The sequence below is a fragment of the Glycine soja genome, chromosome 5, assembly GCF_004193775.1.
Source record: "Glycine soja cultivar W05 chromosome 5, ASM419377v2, whole genome shotgun sequence".
Lineage (NCBI taxonomy): Eukaryota > Viridiplantae > Streptophyta > Magnoliopsida > Fabales > Fabaceae > Glycine > Glycine soja.
Window position 1 is genome coordinate 42,719,395 of NC_041006.1, and position 19,008 is coordinate 42,738,402.

Sequence of the window (19,008 nt, forward strand, 5' to 3'; positions counted from 1 at the left end):
CAAAGGAGCTATGGGCGGAGGCTGCAAACACTGCAGTATTTTTGCTGAATAGACTACCTACAAGAGTTCTGCACAAAAAAACTCCATTTGAAGGCTGGTTTGGTTACAAACCAGATTTACAAAATCTAAAAATCTTTGGTTGTGTTTGTTTCTCTTATGTTCCACAGGTTAAAAGGGACAAACTTGATAAAAAGGCAGAACCCGGAGTTTTCATTGAATACAGCAACACCTCCAAAGCTTACAGAATTTTCCAACCTCAAAATGGGAAAATTCTTGTGAGTAGAGATGTCAAATTTATGGAAGATCAACAATGGAGTTGGGATGAGCCAATAAGGAAGCAGCTGCCAGAAATCCCACAGTTCCTTGATGATGATGTAGATGACATTCCTGTCAGAGGTACAAGATCTTTATCTGAGATTTATCAAAAGAGTAATGTAGCTGTCCTAGAACCTGCAGAATTTGAAGAAGCTGAAAAGGATGACAAGTGGATAAATGCTATGAAGGAAGAGTTGAAGATGATAGAAAAAAATGACACATGGGAGCTAGTGGACAGACCTCAACACAAACAACCTATAGGGGTAAAATGGGTTTATAGAACCAAACTTAATCCAGATGGTTCTGTAAATAAATACAAGGCCAGGTTGGTGGTGAAAGGCTATGCTCAGGTGTTTGGAGTGGATTTTTCAGAAACCTTTGCTCCAGTTGCACGTCTTGATACAATTAGAATGCTACTTGCCTTGACTGCATATAAAAGGTGGAAAGTTTATCATTTAGATGTAAAATCCGCCTTTCTAAATGGTTACTTGCAGGAGGAGATTTATGTAGAGCAACCTGAGGGGTTTCAAATCAAAGGAGAGGAGCAGAAAGTTTACAAGTTGAAAAAAACATTATATGGTCTTAAACAGGCTCCTAGGGCCTGGTACAGCAGGATAAATGATCATCTTCAAGATCTTGGATTTGTCAAAAGTCCAAGTGAGGCTGCATTATATGTGAAATTGGTAGATGCAAATTTAATCATTATTGCTGTCTATGTTGATGATTTACTTGTGACAGGAAGTGATGAGAAACTCATAAAGGAGTTTAAAGCCAAATTTGAATACTTGAGACAAAAGCTTGGAGTTTGTAGTTCCAAAGTCAAGGAGGAGTGTTAAGATTTGACTGTTGGAACTGCCTAACAAATTATAGTAGATAAGATTTTTATGCTATTTTTTAGGAAAAAATAAAAGTCATGTTGACTGATAGGATAAAGCAGTTTTGATCCTATTCTCTAGGCATGATTTGTTAGTGGTGTTATCTTTCTGTTAGTGATGTTATCTTTTTGTTAGCAGTTACTATCTTTTCCATGCTTTTAAATACGTTGCTTCATATCAGAATAAAGAAAGCCTTTGCAGTCTCAATTTCTTTCTTTATGCTCCCTTTTATTGTTTAATATTTCTGCCTACTCTTATTAAAAAAAACAACAGTCTGCAAAGGAGTCGCAACGTCAGAATCTTGTCAACCACAAAGAAAAAAAGGAAACACCTCAAGAATTGTCTAAAAATGTTGATATTTTTTTAGAATCTTTATCCTCAGGTAAAAATAACTCGATATTGTCTGACATTGAGGCTGCAGAGTTGATTGGTGATTGTACCATTGATTTTCATATATAGAGTTCCCTTTGTCGTATTGGTTATCTTGAGCTATACACTGGAAAATTATCATAGTGGTCTGGTGTGAAGCTCCAATATAGTTTTATATTACAAAGAAATACAACGGATAAGTTGTACTTTGATAAGATTCAAATTTAAAATAATATTTATTCCTTTTAATAAGATTTAATCTATAATGTTTCTTGTATTAATTATTTTTAGATTACAAATATCCTTAATTTAAAGAAGAGAAATGATGTATTTAAAGAAGAGAAATGATGTATTAGAAGAGAAATGATGTATAAGAGAAAGAAATATTAATTACAATGATAATTTTAAAAAAAGTTATAAATTTAAGATAAATTCATTGTTATCAACTAAACTAATCACATTTCTTAATTTTGATAAATTAAATAATTGAGTCTTATATATAGGAATGGAAAGAATAGTTCTAAATTCTTGTCCAAAATTAACTTTTCCATTTAAAACTTATTATGGCTCACAAATGGGATGGGACAAGATACTATTTGGTAATTCAATTTTTAACCGGCATCAAATAGCTTGGAATTTCAATTGAACAGTTCTTTTGTCATAATTCTAAACCATGTTAGCAACCATAATTAAATCAGATTTAAACAGCATAAGGCATCTGCATGTAGCAGATCCTTACGGAAGATATAAATAAATCATCACTTTCAATTAGTTTATAACTCAATTTGTATGTTTAGAACTTGTTTGTCGCTGTGTGATGTTGATTTTCGAATCTTGGTCCTCTACGAAACCACCTCTCCACTCTCCTACCCGGTAGCTAGGTAATTATATGCTTCATTAGTTTTCTATGTTCTAGACTTCTAGTCAACACAGTGAGAACCATTATGGTTAATTATTTTGTTTCCTTCTTTTCTTTCCCATCTTCACCCAAATCTTCTGCTCAAATACTCATTTTTCACTGCCATATGGAAATACTGTTATATAATAATCATTTGCCACCTTAGAGGGGTCATTCCAAACCCCAAAGCTTTTCTTAGATTGGAATACCACATCTTTTCCCTAAAATTTTTGTCCCAACTATAAAAATGAAAATAATAAAATTGACCCGTTGGAAGATTTAATTGTGATACTCTCTATCCTGATATACATATTTATATAATAAAATACATGAAAATATGAAATTATATAAAATAATTTTATTCAAAAAATATAAAGGAGTTCACATGAGTAAAATATTTATATTCGCATTAATCATCAAATTAAAAACTTGTCAATTAAGAGTATGAAAATATTTTCTACTCAAAACAAGGTCATTCAAGTTTACAAAAGAACTTGAGTTAATCAACAAAATAAAATATATAAAGTAAAATAACATGTTCGGAACATCATGCAATTAAAATAGAAACTCGTGCCTCAATGTCACAATATCACATCCTATCAGAGCATTATGTCCCAACGTCCTCTAGTATGGGGTTCCTTAAAACAATTCACTTGGTCATCTCCTCCCACGAACACAAGGTTCAAGATTATACACAAACAACACATAGAAAGTGAGTTATCATATTCTTAAATAGGTAGAGATAAACAAAATCACATACACATATATATAATATAACAAACTCAACTTAGCACAATTTGCTTCATTTTACTACTCATTGCATAATATCGCTTGTCAAAGGATTTAATCACAATTCACACCTTCATATTAATCACGTGATTAGAAACTCACATCTCAAGTGCAACACATCATCTCATACTAACACAATTCATTACTCATCGTCATGTAACAAGTTATAATGATCATTACACAAATGTTATACAACAGATATACTAAGACTCAATCTTATATGCAATGTGGTATCATGTAAGTGAAAAACATCGTCGGACGGCTAGAAGTACATGACAAGACAAATTACACACTGGTAAGTCAGGTTACTCTCACTAGGTAAAATCATAGGGAAACCAATCAGGGTCACGCTAGTTTGCGAGAATGCTTTAACCATGTGGAATCCCCTCAGACTTAAAGGAGCACTCAAACCGGGTGTATTTACCCTCAAGGCCTAGACTCCAAAGAATTTGTTAGAGTTTCTCCCTCCTGATTCGGGTCCAACCTAGAAAACATTTTAACACACAGACTCTATCTATGAACTATACAAAACACATGACTCCTCAATTGTTCTCAAAATAATTTTAACTTTTCGCACCTCAAAGCGATTAAACTCATCGGATTCCCACAGTAGATCCCATCACAATACCCGTCGCCCTTAAAGGGTCTTACAATCGTGTGATTGTATGATCCATAACTCACAACTCAATGCATACAATATCTCAATACATATGTATCTTACAATTCAACACATATTCAATTTATCGCGTACATCCAATCTTAATCACAATGTTATAATCCCAAAACAAAATGTTATCATACTTCATAAATCATATACACATCACACAGTATTAATATATACATGGTACAAACACAGACTTTACTTATGAACTATGCAATACACATAACTATTTAATTGTTTTCAAAATTATTTTAACTCATCGCGCCTCAAAGTAATTCAACTCGTCGGATTCTCACAATGAATCTCATCATAATACTCGTCGTGCATTAACTTGTTGCCCTTGAAGGGTCTTACAATTGTGGATTGTACGATTCATAACTCACAACTCAATGCGTACAAAATCTCAATACACATGTATCTTACAATTCAACATGTATTGTATTTATCACTTACTTACAATCTCAATCACAATTTCATAATATCAATATAATAATTTATTATGCCTCATGAATCATATACACATAGCACAATAGTAATATTTGCATAACACAAAACATATATATATATATATATATATTAAATCGAACTATATTATTTTCAATTAAAAAGAGTTTCTATAGAAATTAAATTAAAATTGTATCAAAAGAAATTACTACTAAGCATTAACTTTACAACTTTCTTTAATTTATTATTTTATTATTACAATGTATATAACATGTTGATCATCATCATGAGAAAATACAAAACAAAGACAATAATTTGTATAAAATAAGCAATTAAAGAGAAGATTATTTAAAATACAATTCACGTCAATTAGAAACAAAAACCCAATTTCTAGGGTTCACATTCAACGCAAGAACACATCAATTTCACAATAATTTCATATCAGGATATCAATTGGTCTGTCAAACATATATAATTCACAATTATAATTATAAAGATAAAATCAAAATTACATAAACACCCAAAAACTCATCCTTAATTGATTTTCTAAGGATCCCTACACATGTTCTCACTACTATTCAATTGTTAACAACCCATCTCTGACCTCTAAGCGGACTCACATGTGTAGTTTAATAGCAATAACGACATCTCTAGTAATTTTCTAAGATTCCTCAAACTTTTTCTCTAGTTGCTCTGCTAAAGTTTCCAAGCGTTAGAGAGAAGGAGAAGAGATTGAAGCCTCAATTTTAATGTCTCTATGCGATGGGAACTTCTCTCCGTACATACATTATTTCACAAATCCCAATAGTGAGAATGTGCAAAAATGAGTTCCTAAGGTGATGTCCAAATTTCAGAACTATCCAACAATTAACAAGTCCGGGATCGTAGTTTTACTGAAACTGATTTGGGTATATACGAGAGAAAAAGAGGATTTTGGGATAGGAATAAGGGAGGACGAGAAAGCATATAAACATATTGTAAATGTAAAAATTGACCTAGTATGTCTTTATTTATAGTTAAGATACTTTGAGCATATTATTTATTCTATTTTTTTTATTTTATTAAAAAAATATTTTACTCTTTTATTAAATAAATAACCAATTAAAATATTAATTTATTTTTTAAAATATCTTTTTACTTTATTTATTTTCTTATACCAGGAAACTCTTATTTTAATTAACAAAAAATATTTCCTCTCATTTATTTAATTTTTGAAAATTCTATTAATTTTTAAATAAAAATTTTTTTACGGAAAAAATGAGATGTTACGCGTGGTTAACTATACCTAAATGATTGTAATTATTTTAATTAAATATTAATCATCTACTTTAAATGCACGGTTAAGATTTGCTCATTTTATGCTCTCATCTCTCTCCTCATACAAGTCCTACACGTATATGAAACATTGCATGTGCTATGCTGTTTAAGTCACAAACCCAATATATAAGCTCCAACAAGTCATGTGCCTTTCAAAATATAAATATCATTAATTAGCAACGACATATATCATATATCATATATTCATATTATTAATTAGCAACGACAAAGTAGCAAATGGTTAGTAATTACGAGTTACTGTTGGGTGTATGATTCTTAAATTTTTAAAGGAATGAAGTGTTATTCATTACATTATACTGTGAGTCATTACTTTGAGCTTTTAATTAGTTATATGCCCATGATGGTAAAAAACAGAATATCACGGGACTGAAACTGTTTATTTGTCACCATCCCCTATAATGTGTGTGCTGGCTGGTCATGGGCAGCAGAATCTATTTTCTTGGAACCTTGTTTGTTTAATCATATCACAAGCCTCCAAAAGTCACATTACATAAACCCTCTTTATAATTAGTTTGGAGAGCCTCATTCAGAAAAGTGATCAGCATTATATTAGAGCCTGTCTTTACAAGCATTATTATTATTTTTTTCATAAGGTAACACGACTGCTATAACAATATGATGGAGTTGATCAGTTTCAAGCCTTTAGCAGATGCTGAGGTAGAAGAAACCATGCGCTTTGAAAAGTCTCTTCAGGTTCACATCCATAGTCAACAATGCCATATGCCCATATATAATATGTTAGCTTTTCTTTTAAGTTCCAATTTTTGTTCATGCATGTGATGGTTGCAGGAGCTGAGAGAACTAAGGTCTGAGCTACACAAAGCTGCAGAATACTGTGAAACTACGTTCTCTAAAAGCGAAGAGAAGAGTGAGTGAGTGCTCTAAACTTACCATGCTCTTATACCTGCATTGTTGTGAACGTTACTTGTATTTGGGTTAAATTAATTAGCTTTCATTTTTGGCAATTTGATTCTTTCCCCATATGGTTGGCCATTACACGTGGCAAAATTTTAGTCATTGTCTCGTTGACATGCTAAACTCTTGTTTTCTTCCTTCTTTTTTAGCTTTTTTTTTTCGCTGTTTTTAAAAGATAAAGAATTTGATCAGTCTAGGGCTGTGAAAAAAAAAGCAGTTAAAAAAAAAACTGACCAAACCACTTTATAGAAGCCCTTCTGTTAGAACCAAACTGTTTCTATAAAATAGTCCAGATCATGATCAATTTTTTAAAAAAATGGTTTGATTTTTTTTATCGTATCGGTTTGGTTATCCTTTTAAACTCATTTATGATTCAGTTTTTATAAAAAAAAAAATGTGACTCAAACCAAATCATTTTAATAAAACGATTCAGTTCGGTTTATTTTATATTTTTTCCAAAACAGTTTGGTTTATTTTTTCCACACCAATGGCTAACACCACAACATTTTGTATTCTGTGGCCTCTAAGGGGCTTTTTAAATGTCTCCCTGAGGGGCAGATCCATAATCCAGAATCATTCTTGTGGCCAAACGTGAATTAGTTTTGGCTCGCATCATCAACTCAAAAAATGAGTTTAACTCAAAAAACGATAAATTTAGTGGAATTGAATAACTTTCCATCAATAAGTTTTTAGTATTGAAAAAAACTTTAAGTCTTACCTTCATTACAGATAAAATCAAGATAAAATATATAAGTAAGAAACAATTTTTTTTTATGAGTTAATTTTTAAGGTTGAATTAGACTCAAACTCATATTTTTAAGATTTGGTTTGATTTTTTTTTTTTTTTAAAAATGTTTTGAATGGTGGTCATTAGGGGTGTTCAAAAAATCCATTTGTATAAAACTTATCTATAACCAATTATATCCAAACCACTTTCAATCCATTTTAATGGGCTGGTCTTATATCCAAATCCATTTTTTTTAATTTTAAAACTAATCCAATTATTTGAATATGAATTGGATACTTTATTGGATCTTCAACTTTTAAAGCATCCCTTTGTAGATAACCTTGGTTGAGTTTGGTTAAAAATAGTTTTTTTTTTTACATCGATTAAGGCTATTTTGATCGACATTGACTGTTGCTAATTTTCAACAGACATGGGCCATAATTTTTTTGGTCGACATTAATTAATGATCTTTGTTAGTTGACATTGGTTGAGACTATTTTTTCGAACAATGTTTAGGTTTTTTATCAAAAATATCCTTGACCTATGTTGACAAAAAAAACCTAACCCATGCTAGCAAAAAAATAGCTTCAATCAAAGTCAGTCAATAAAACCCTACTTGATGTTGAACAAAAAAATAGTCCTTACCTATTTCAGCCAAAAAACATCACTGATCGACATAGGCTAAAAAATTTCTAAGTGACATCGACCGAAAAATAACATCTATCGACGTCGATCGAAAAAATTCCTTACCAATGTTAATTGAAAATAGTCTCATTTAACGTCAATTGAAAACCCCTGGCCTATGTTTGCAAAAAAATAACTTTGTTTGATATTAACAAAAAATAGCCTCAGCCGATGTGAGGCAAAAAACATCACTAACCAATTGTCCAAAAATTTCTATTTGACCTTGATCCAAAAATAATTTCGACCTTAGCCGAAATATATCCCTAATCGATGTTCGCTAAAATAATCTTAAGCGAAGTCAATAAAAAATAACCATGAACAAAGTTAGCTAACAACCTTAGTCCAAGTAGATCAAAAATTGATTTATGATTTAAAACTAACATGGTCTTGAAGTATAAACTGGTTTTAAAATTATTTTAAACCAGTTTCAAAAAAATTCAAACTACTGTTATCCAATTAAGCGAATACAAATTCTAAATCCATTCCATTTAATTGAATTTGGATCGGATACGGATTGAATAACTTTCGGTAAATGAGTCTTTGGTTTTATTTATTTTGTAAAAAAAGTTTTGAATGGTGGTCCTATATATTATTGGTTTCTCTAAAATTAGTATATAGGTTGAGTATCATCTGTAAAGAGTATTTCAATAATATATAGTAGTCGGTGGAGGTCTTTTAGTTGCTGTTTTAAGAGGTTACGTCTTAAAACTGTCTAGATAGTTTCGTGTTAGTTTGGTTGTGCTTTCTAATTTTTATTAAAGAGAGTTTGTTTGGTTACTGGATAGATGTTGACCCGTGACAGTTTGGAAAATAATGTTGCAGTGTGCTGGACAACACAAAAGAGTACATATGCAGGACCATGGTCACTGTTGTTGATCATCTTGGAAACGTTTCTGCCAATCTTGATGGCCTTATTTCTCACACAAATGCATTTTCTGAAGCTGAGTTACGAATCCAATGCCTACAACAAGTCAGTATTAAAAATACATATATATGATGTTATCTGAAACTTCTTGTACATCGTCCTAACATAAATGCTTTATTTAAATATCATCACACACTTTCATTTCAACAAAAAAAAAAAATCTAACTAAGTTTAATATTTGTTTCTTGATAGAGACTTCTCTCGTGTGAACAATATGCTCGTAAATTGGCCCTCGCGAAATTGCAATGGAATGAGAATTCGCTTAGATTTCATTCGCGTTATTTATCAAGTAAAATATTTCCTGCACTAATCTTTGTCAATCAAACACATTGTACCATTACTAATTTTCCATATATCTGATTCCTGTTTTATTTTATTATTTTTCAATTGATCAGCATCTCCCCTTGAGAGATCAAGCAGTAAAAAAGTAATAAGGTACCTCTCCATCCCTCCATAACATAAGCACACAAAAAAAAGTATTTATAATATTGACACCCGTAATGTCATGATCGATAACTGGACTCATGGACCTTTAACAAAAATAATATTTTAAATTTATCAAAAAATTTGCAGCCTCTTCTATAATCATAATTAAATAAATGTCAAAATCTATAAACAGTTACTCACTATTCAAAAGACACGAAATACATGTTATTTTTAATGAAGATATACGGCACTTCATCTATGAAACGTAAAGATATTTTAGTTAATATTTCTGACTTATTTTTATTAATATAATGAAGAGATTCTGAAAGTCAAGTTCCTTCAAAGTTAGAAGATAAACAAGCACCGGAAACATATGAGGATTTGCCACTCTTTTTGTACACCCATAAGCCTCCAGTTCAGAATTTGAAACCAACAGCAGCCACACTTAACGGGCACATCAATTTGGCCATGGGTAGGTAGCATATTACTATGTTTGTAATTGTGTAGTACTAAAATAAAGTTATCTTATTCTTCGGCAAAATTAATTAATTTTCTTTTTCCATTAATATTTCCTTGTTTTAAACAATAGTGGCACCTGTTAAGGACGGTTTGTCATTCTTAACAAAAGTTCCAAATCCTACATTCCATTTCCAAGTAAGTCACGTGTCCTCTATACTCTACTTTACCTGTTTTATAGTATAATTGATGATTGATATGCAAAATAAATTGGGTCCTAGTCCTAGATTTCTGATTAATTTGTGAATGTCTTTGTATATATATGTAGGGTACCCAGAAGGTTGGACGCCACAGAAGATCCTTGTATGGTAGTGACATCTTATGGCTCTTACGGCGTTCCAAACGAGCCCAATGAAAAACTAGGAGAATCTATTCAGTTGCAAGTCTTATGTTTTCATTGTCATCGTGGTTTGTCATATTCCCTCTTATTTATATTTCGAAGTTTAGTGCCAATTCTATGAATAGGGAGAACGTACCGAACATTAATTATAAGAAAATATTTGTATTCCAGGCTCTGAAAGTTTTTTTCACTTCTATGAAAGATCATCATGATATAAGATTTAGATGTAGCACATCTGACAATATATAAATGCTCAAAATTTCCGAAATGAAAAAGCTTGAGAGACCAACTACCTAAAAACTGGGTCCCAAGTGCGACCAAAATGGAAATGAGCAGAAAATTAAATAGATGGAGATTTCAGTAATGATCTTAGACGAGCAAGACTATATATATTACTCTTTTACCTCTTTGAAGTGTAAGAATAAATAATCTGCAAGAAGTGCAGTAATGACACTGCCTAATGTTTGCACTGACAGTTATCATAAGCATCATAAAACCCCGTATACTATATTAATATTTCGTTCCCTTTCCATGAAAGCTAGGAATAAGAGTACACAAAGCCTTTTAATTTAGTCCTTACATTATATCTGCATTGTCACTATTTTTTCTCTGTGATTCAATCAATCATTTTCTCCTTCCTTTTTCCCACTGCCTCAAGGTTATTGATATTATTTGCGAGTATGGAACTTCTAAAAGTTAATTGAACTCGATCATATTCCTACCCTTTAATTATATTCCTTATATGCTGCCCCTAGAAATCAACTTAATACTCGTGGATCCATAGTCAATGAAAAATAGTATCAAAATTCCATGTGTAAAATTCTTACAGCTTATCCATACGCTATCATAAATTGAAGACAACAACAACCTCAAAACAAACAAATTCAAACTCGAATATATAGAGAACAAGATAATGCATGGCATTTATGTACGTTCATGCACACACAAAAATACAAGCAGCAGTAGTCAGCTTATAATTAGCAGTGACAGAATATCGTTACATTTTGTTTTCTTAGCCAATACATTATTTAATTAATATTTTAATTTGTCTTGTCTTTCCTCTTGTTTTAAGAACGAATTTTTGCCTGTCATTAATCTCTAATTTATTTGGGTCACCATTACCGGCCTCGCCCCTATATCACAAATATTCAACATGCCAAGAAGACACAAAATGTTAAATCTGCTCGCCAAAATGCCTGCCTATTCTTGTTCCTACTTCAAATTTAGTGTTTTTAGTCGAGGCCTTGATGGAGTTTGGAAGGCTTACTTTGAAGTTAGAGTGTTTTCTTAGTATGGAACACAGTATCTTCTACCGAGGGAAGACCATTCTACTCGAGTCATTATAGGACTATTTTAGGTGATAAAATTCTAAGCACTGCCAAAGCTCCTCTTAATATTTAACATAATTCAATACTCAAACTAACTCAGGACAGATCCACTTGGTAGATATTGGAGGCAATTGCCTCCACAAAATTAAACTTCTGAATTTTCTTAATATAATATACAGTATATGTACCCTACAAATTTGTGTGTATGAATATTGTTCCTACTATATAATAATTTTGTATCTGTACGTTACTGCTTGAACTTAATACCACATATATATTAAACTAAAACAACCTTGTATGGATAGTAGTGAAAGAGAAGTTTAGGTTTTACTGTAGAAATGCATTGTACTATCAATTTAATTTCTATTAATTAAGAAACAGAACTCAACTGGTGATGCAAATTTGTTATCACTCAAACATTATACGTTTGTTCTATATTGTCCAATTTCCTCGTGTTTAGTTGCTGCGTTCTTTTTAGTCTTTTTTTCCCCCTCGCGATCGTGTACCAAAAAACAAAGAAAGAGAACTGCGGAGGATTTAACTACATTTATGATAGGACGGTATCGCAAAATGCAATAACAATCCCGAGGCTGGCTGCATAAAAATAAAAACTAAACATTTGAATAGCTTGCCAATTTTTGTAAGAAGAATGATATTTAGACACTTATCCAACACCCTATCAAAAATATACTACTCCATACTATTTTTCTCTGTCTCCTTTTTAATATCATATCATATTACTTGACATATTTACATTTTTTTTCTTTTTCTTTTTTCTATTTCTCTCTAAAGTGTCATATATAGCATTGGGGTGATAGTTGATTTTTTTTTCTTTTCCAAACACATACTTACAAGACAGGTGTAAAATACATATGAAGTTGAAAGGTAAAATTATATTTGGAATCAATTGGAGATAATGACTTGAGATAGGGGGAAATTATGGTTGCGAAAGATTTATTCATATGAAGTTCTAAGTCAATACCAAAAAATATGATGTTCTAAGTCCTCACATCATTAAAACCTAAACTAGAAAGTCATTTCGAATAAATTAATTAATAATTAGATGGCAAATATCATCTCCCTCTTTATTTTTTTATAATTTCTTTTTTTTAAAGAAGCTAAGACTCGCCTGGAATAAAGGATCGGAGAAGGAAAATTGGGATAGAAAGATTAGCAAGAATTGAACTCTACTATTCTCATTGATCTCTTACCAATTGAGGTACTAGCGAAAGATAATTTATTAACTTTTTTTATTTTTTTTAGATTTATTGAGCTTTTTATTTAGTTTAATTAGCTTTTTTCGTTCCAATTTTTTTATGTTGAGTTTAATTAAACAAGTCATTGAACTTCCCTACAAACCGTATTAAGAAATATCAATTAGTACTAGTTATAGTAATATTTAAGACAAGGGACTCGGCCGGCAAATTGGAACGTGAACTACTATTTATGGTTGGCAGGTTTAGCTAAATGTTTATGGTTAATGCTTACTCTTGCAAAATGATGCAACTATCTCAATTCTCTCTTATCAGTGTTTTTAAGAAGTCCTACTAAGAGTCTAAAGCCACTATTTATAACAAGTATGTTGAAGATATCGAATAAGGAAGTATTTTTAAATGCAAACAATGAAAAAAAAAAAACAGAATGCATCAATGGAATGTACAGTGTATTGAAAATAATATAATATTAAAACCAGTATTAAAAATTATTTTTAATTTTTTATTGATTGTATCTATCAGTATCGTACTCATGAAAAACTACGCTTATTCAAGTATTCATAATTATATTTCAAGGCTTCTTAGAAGAAAATATCCCCAACATGAAATCTGAATAAAAAAATGTTAAATATAGGTACGATTAAGTGCCTTTATGTTCATCCTTAAAAAAAAGTGCCTTTAAGTTCAAACTAATTCAATACCGAAAAATTTGATCATTCAACCGGTAACTACATTTAAAGGTAGTGAACGTGAACAGAAAGGATTTCTCTCTCCTCACTAGCAGTAAATGCCTCATCAAGACTAATAAAAAAAACAGTTCAGCCCATGAAAAGAACATTTCCTATTGACATTTTTTTTTGAGACGAAATAAACATTTTTTTAACAAATACGTAACTACATTTTTTTTAAAAATTTATTTTTTAAAATAATCGATTGTAAAAATAAATTGAACAAACAAGCATTGAGGACATCTAAAGTTTTTTTACATTACTCAAATGATGCTGGCTCGACGACCCTTGCGTCATGTTACGAAGGCAACAATCATTTACCTATATCATTCATTAACCAATTGAATCATAATTAAGTGTGCCAATGTGATGTCACTGTCCAATCTCCTCACCCCACAATGAAAATTGAAAAGTAAACATGTCCTTTTATGGTAATTCATTGAAAAAGTCTCTGATAGAAATGAAAAAGGGAAATACTAATGTTCTGAACTGAATTTTTGGCTTCACCAACTCGAGTGTAGTGCCAGTTTCCACTTTCCATTGAGTATGTAACTGACACACTTATGTTTCCTTGCACTCTGCAACATGTGTACGACGAAAACCATTTATGTCTCATTTATTGCAATCACAGTATTTAATCGTTCGCAATAATCAAAGGAACTGTAGTCCAACCTCTTCGGCTGATGCAAACACTTTCGTTATGTTAATGTATCCATCATACACGTGTGTTACTCCCATGAGTCTCTAGCACCATAGGAGTTGATTCTTCTCGTGGATGAATCTTCTACAAACCTTCTTGCTTCCTCACTCGCATAGTAACATAACATCTTTCAATGTTTTCATGAGTTTCTTTCTCATCTGGGTTATGTTGTTCTGCTGATTCTGGCGTCTCTGTGCTTTATACCACATTGTTTTGGGATTCATGCTAAGAAAAAGGTAGGTAAGTATGAAAACATGAATTCCTCTTGTGTGCTTAATGTTGTATTTTGTTTACCATGTGTGTGTGTTTCGTTAAATACGATACAAAGGATGGGGAGTGTATGGAGAAAAAAAGTTTGATTTTACAATGTGATATCATCTGCTGGCGTTACTTTCTTCTTATTTTTCTTCAACTTTCACAATTTCCATATTTCTTGTATAATTTCTGTGTTATGTCCCTTATGATTTCAGTGGAGATTCACTCACAGTCAACTTTCTGTCTATAAATGGTTATTACGAGAATCAAGTCTAACAACTATACAAATAGTTTAGTTTACAACATTTAGTGTTAAATGTTAGTGGTCTAGACTTTTTTTTCCCTCTGTTGATGTTTCTTTGATGTATGTTCATTTTGGATGACATTGTTGATGGGGACTGATTTTATAAGTGCTTAATGTATCAGTGGGACAAACAAATATTATGTTTGTATGCTGTAAAACTGTGAGATTCAAAGGGGACTAGACCACCATGTAAGTATTCTACAAAAATTTACGAAGAATTGACATGTGTATTAGAATGTAAACAACTTCTCAGTTTGTTGAATAAATTTATGTGACAGAATATCACCGGGACTCAGTCATGTATAGATCATTTCTGAGATGTGATGATCCAAAAGGAGTAGTAGAATGTGGGACAATCAGGAAATACAGGACTCGTTCTCACAAAGTGAAGGACAAGACAAGAATCCAGAAGACGGGTGAAAACTTGGAGACATCCTTGTCCTTGATGAACAAAAGATACAAAGAAGAGAATAAGGTCCCAAAAGGATGTGATGGAAATCTCATTGATCCATCATCTTATAGAGATATTATGTGTGATGAAAAGTCTGAAGATATTGCAGAAGGTATTGCAAAAGGAGCTCTTGGTCTGCAAGATTCTCTAATCATGATTCGCAAGTTGCAAGAAGAGGCTTCACCACATTCAGCTTCTTTTAGGATAAAACAGACTATGAAACCTGAAAGAGACAGAATTGAAGCAAAGATGATTGGTAGAACGCAGGCTAATCCATTTGGGGAACAAAGTAATCCAAAGGGGTTTCAAAGACCACAGCCTTCAGCTGGTGGTTGTCTAAGTAATTGCCAAGAGGAACTTAAGAAGGTGATTAAGGAGAGTTTGGTTAGGCAAAATATGTTTCCAAAGACCTCTGAAAGATTAAACTCTGGTTCAGAAACTTTCTCTACAAGCACAAGCCAATATTCTGCTGTCAGGACTAACAGCCTTTTTGATCCTTCTTTCTCAGCAATAGCTCCAAAGATGGAAAGAGCACCTAGCCTAATTTTCAAGCTGATGGGTTTAGAAGAAGCCCCCTCAAAATCATTTCCAGCTGTTAAGCAGAAACAGTTGGATAGAGAGCTAGATATGTCAAAGGTAAGAAAGAATGACTCTATAGCTGAGAAACAAAAGGCCCTGAGGGAAACTCTTGACACCACACATTTCAAAGGAATTTTGAAGGAGAGTTTTGTCAAAGAGCCCAAGCTTCATGTGCATCATTTCAATGATACCAATTCCAAGCAGTTTGGTGATTTATCTCACATTGCACTTATGAAACCTCAATGTACTCTTTACGAGGAATCAGTAAAAAGTACCTATATGTCAGTTCCTCCAAAAGGTTCCAGTTCCACAAACATGGGAAAAGAAATGGAAAAAGGTATATGCAAACGGGTGAACAAAGAGGAAGGACCTAAATTTCTCAAAGAGGTTATGAAACTTGATGCAAAAGGAATTAATCCTGTTGAAGAATCATCAGGTAAGGTAAAGCTGTATTGTCACATTGGTCACACATCACAGACAAATGAAACAATTGATAAAAAATGGAAGGTGCAGACCATTAGTAGAAAACTGCTGGAAAAGGATATCTCACAACCTATAATTGCGGCAACAAGACCTCAATATCAACGAGGAATCCCCTCCACAAAATTGAGGAAGCTAAAAAGTGGGTCCAGAATCGACATGAATGAGATTTCTTACCTAAAGAGAACAGGTTCAATCAACATCTCCACTCAAAAATACTAATAATTCCAAGGACCTAAATATTGAGATTAAAAAAACTGATTCTGTGGTATATTCCTTAACAGGTAGAAAGAATCAGATGAAGAACCAAAGCCCAATTATTGAGCCTGAACCAGCTAAACTAACTGTAAGTTTATTTTATATATATATATATATATATATATATAGGAATCTAAACGTGGAAACTACTTTGTTGAAAACAATGTTTGGATTGTAAAATCATTAATGAATGAATGAAGCAAGACCTTCAATCTGAGTCTGAATTTACAATTCTTCTGCACAGGTTGAACAAATCAGGAAGGGAGAAAAGAAGAAAATTTGCACTGAGATTAGTGCACTAGAAGATGAACTCCTGATGGTGTGTGAAGCAGATGCCCACATAAATAAGATTGGAGGTAAGCTTCTCAAGTTATTACTACTGGCACAATTGAAATGAAACTCAAAATGTGTTGGGTAATTAACTTTCCTTCAAACAAAATTACTTATATCCACAAATGATCGTAAGAATACAACAAAGATTACACTCTAGGAAAAATAATAATGAACTCAAAAATTTAGCGTGGTTTGACACCTTTTACTTACGTCTATGGAACTGTGTCAAAAGTATTTCACTATCACAAAAATGATTACAAGATTGTAACTCATCCTAAATTGTGCATCACTCTACAAACCCGAGTATCCCATATCCCATTCAATAGGTACAAGAAATGATAACACTCTCACATAGATATTTTTCTCTAAACAAAGTGACTTTGTTTCACAATCTCTCTACCCACACACTCTCTTCATGTGTATCTTTTTCATTAATTTTCTTCTCTATTTATAACGAAGATTGTCATAACTATAATAAATAAATTCTCTTGAAAATTGAAGCAAAAAAAATTTTCAATACATCTATTCAAATAGATTTTATCTAGTAAAATACAATCTTCTACTTTGCATTTAAACCACTTAAACCTTAGTGATAAAAATTCAATTCTGACCATACATTAAATGGACCTTATCTTTTGAGTTGAAACTCTACAAAATGCACTCGTTGTACTCCTTTGCATTTATCATTTTCAAAGATATGAAAGTAGCATGCCTTCTTAATATCTCGAACAATATCAAAACAAATTATTATAATTTCTAATGTCTGATGCAAACCAAAAGGTGTACTACTGCCCCCCATATGTGTTGGGGCTTCCTTTCCTCTGTCTAGTGGCCTTAGCTCCCCTCTATATCAAAATAATTATTTGAAGTTTCATAGCTCAGCGAAGATATTGTGGAAAAAGAGTTACTTCATCTATTTTTTGCTTGGATCATAAGTATAGAGCCATAATAATCCCTTTTATGTAAAAATGGTAATGTTAAGCATTTGTCAAATAGCTTTATATTATTTTTATCATAACATTACACCTAGGAATATGCATTGGAAGCTTCTTCATCCCATTACAAGCATTTTGATTCTGTCTTTATGTGACTTATTTCTCTAATTTTGATGTCACAGAAAAATACAAGCAGAGGAAGAGTTTTTCAGGCGATGACATTATTATGCTGCTCAAGTCTGAACATGAAAATAATGCTATCACTGCTTATAGCATTAATGCTGATAAAGAGGGGACTGAGCTGAAACATTTTCTTTTAACCTGTCCATCATTCATTGGACATGCAAAGAAGCTCTTCAATCTTGAAGTGGATTGTCCCAACACCCTACAAAAGGATGAAACTATTTACAACATGGCAAATCTCAGGCTTTATTTGGATTGCGCGTATGAACTCACTGAGCGTAAAAGCCTTCAAGAGTCACAAGTAGTTCGTTCTTTCTTGCTTGCTTGTGGAGGGAGCTCAAGATTACACATCTCCGTAGGCAGGTTGGCTGAAGAAATATGTAATGGCATTGAGAATCTGAAATTTTACAAAGAACACTCCGGGGAGGAAGTTTTTGCAGGCAATGATGTCTTTGCAATGATGGAGAAAGACATGAAGTGCAATGGAGAGATAAATGGTATGTGGGAGAAGGGTTGGAGGAGAGGATTTTCTGCAGATGAGGCTGAACTAGTTGTCAATAAAATAGAGATCCTGCTTATGAGTGGATTAATTGAGGAGATTATTATAAATTTATGATTACATCGCATTTCAGTATCTTCACCGGTTCAACTTGTAGATAATAAGGACTGACTATACAACAGTTGAATGTTAAAACAGTTGGCATAGTTGCATAGTTTTGGAATGAAAAGTTAGTAATCTATGAATATTAATTCTACCATTGGCGTTGGTTACACATTTTTAACACCATAACACCTTATGTGTTAACATGATCGCATGAGGCTGGGACTTATGACTTCATATATGATATTTAAAACTAATAGATTCTACTGAATTTTTAAACGCACACATGAAAACAGTTGGCATAGTTACCTAGTTTTGGTATCAACAACATTTAGTAATCTTAGATCACAAATACTCCTACAATTGGCGTTGGACACATTTTTTACACGACAACACCTCGTGTGATACGTGTAATGTATTTCACTTTGTATCAAGTG

The 19,008-nt window shown here is 32.2% G+C and overlaps 2 protein-coding genes across 3 annotated transcripts; both read left to right on the forward strand.

The window, feature by feature from the left end:
- Positions 1-6,207: 6,207 nt before the first annotated feature.
- On the forward strand, positions 6,208-10,441 carry LOC114413579 (probable protein ABIL5). The gene is made up of 8 exons (XM_028378044.1): positions 6,208-6,382; positions 6,479-6,561; positions 8,838-8,985; positions 9,133-9,229; positions 9,336-9,375; positions 9,684-9,838; positions 9,956-10,020; positions 10,151-10,441. Exons 1-8 carry the CDS (start codon positions 6,305-6,307, stop codon positions 10,235-10,237), a joined length of 753 nt encoding a protein of 250 aa, XP_028233845.1. The 5' UTR covers positions 6,208-6,304; the 3' UTR covers positions 10,238-10,441.
- Positions 10,442-13,977: 3,536 nt separating this feature from the next.
- LOC114413580 lies at positions 13,978-18,714 on the forward strand. 2 transcript variants are annotated; one of them, XM_028378045.1, is made up of 6 exons: positions 13,978-14,432; positions 14,874-14,940; positions 15,030-16,451; positions 16,546-16,607; positions 16,764-16,875; positions 17,970-18,714. In XM_028378045.1, the coding sequence occupies exons 3-6, from the start codon at positions 15,050-15,052 to the stop codon at positions 18,584-18,586; spliced, it is 2,193 nt and encodes a 730-aa protein (XP_028233846.1). In that variant the 5' UTR covers positions 13,978-14,432; positions 14,874-14,940; positions 15,030-15,049; the 3' UTR covers positions 18,587-18,714. The 2 variants fall into 2 exon arrangements, with proteins under 2 accessions (XP_028233846.1, XP_028233847.1); XM_028378046.1 differs by having other exon boundaries at positions 13,978-14,428.
- The last annotated feature ends 294 nt before the right edge of the window (positions 18,715-19,008 follow it).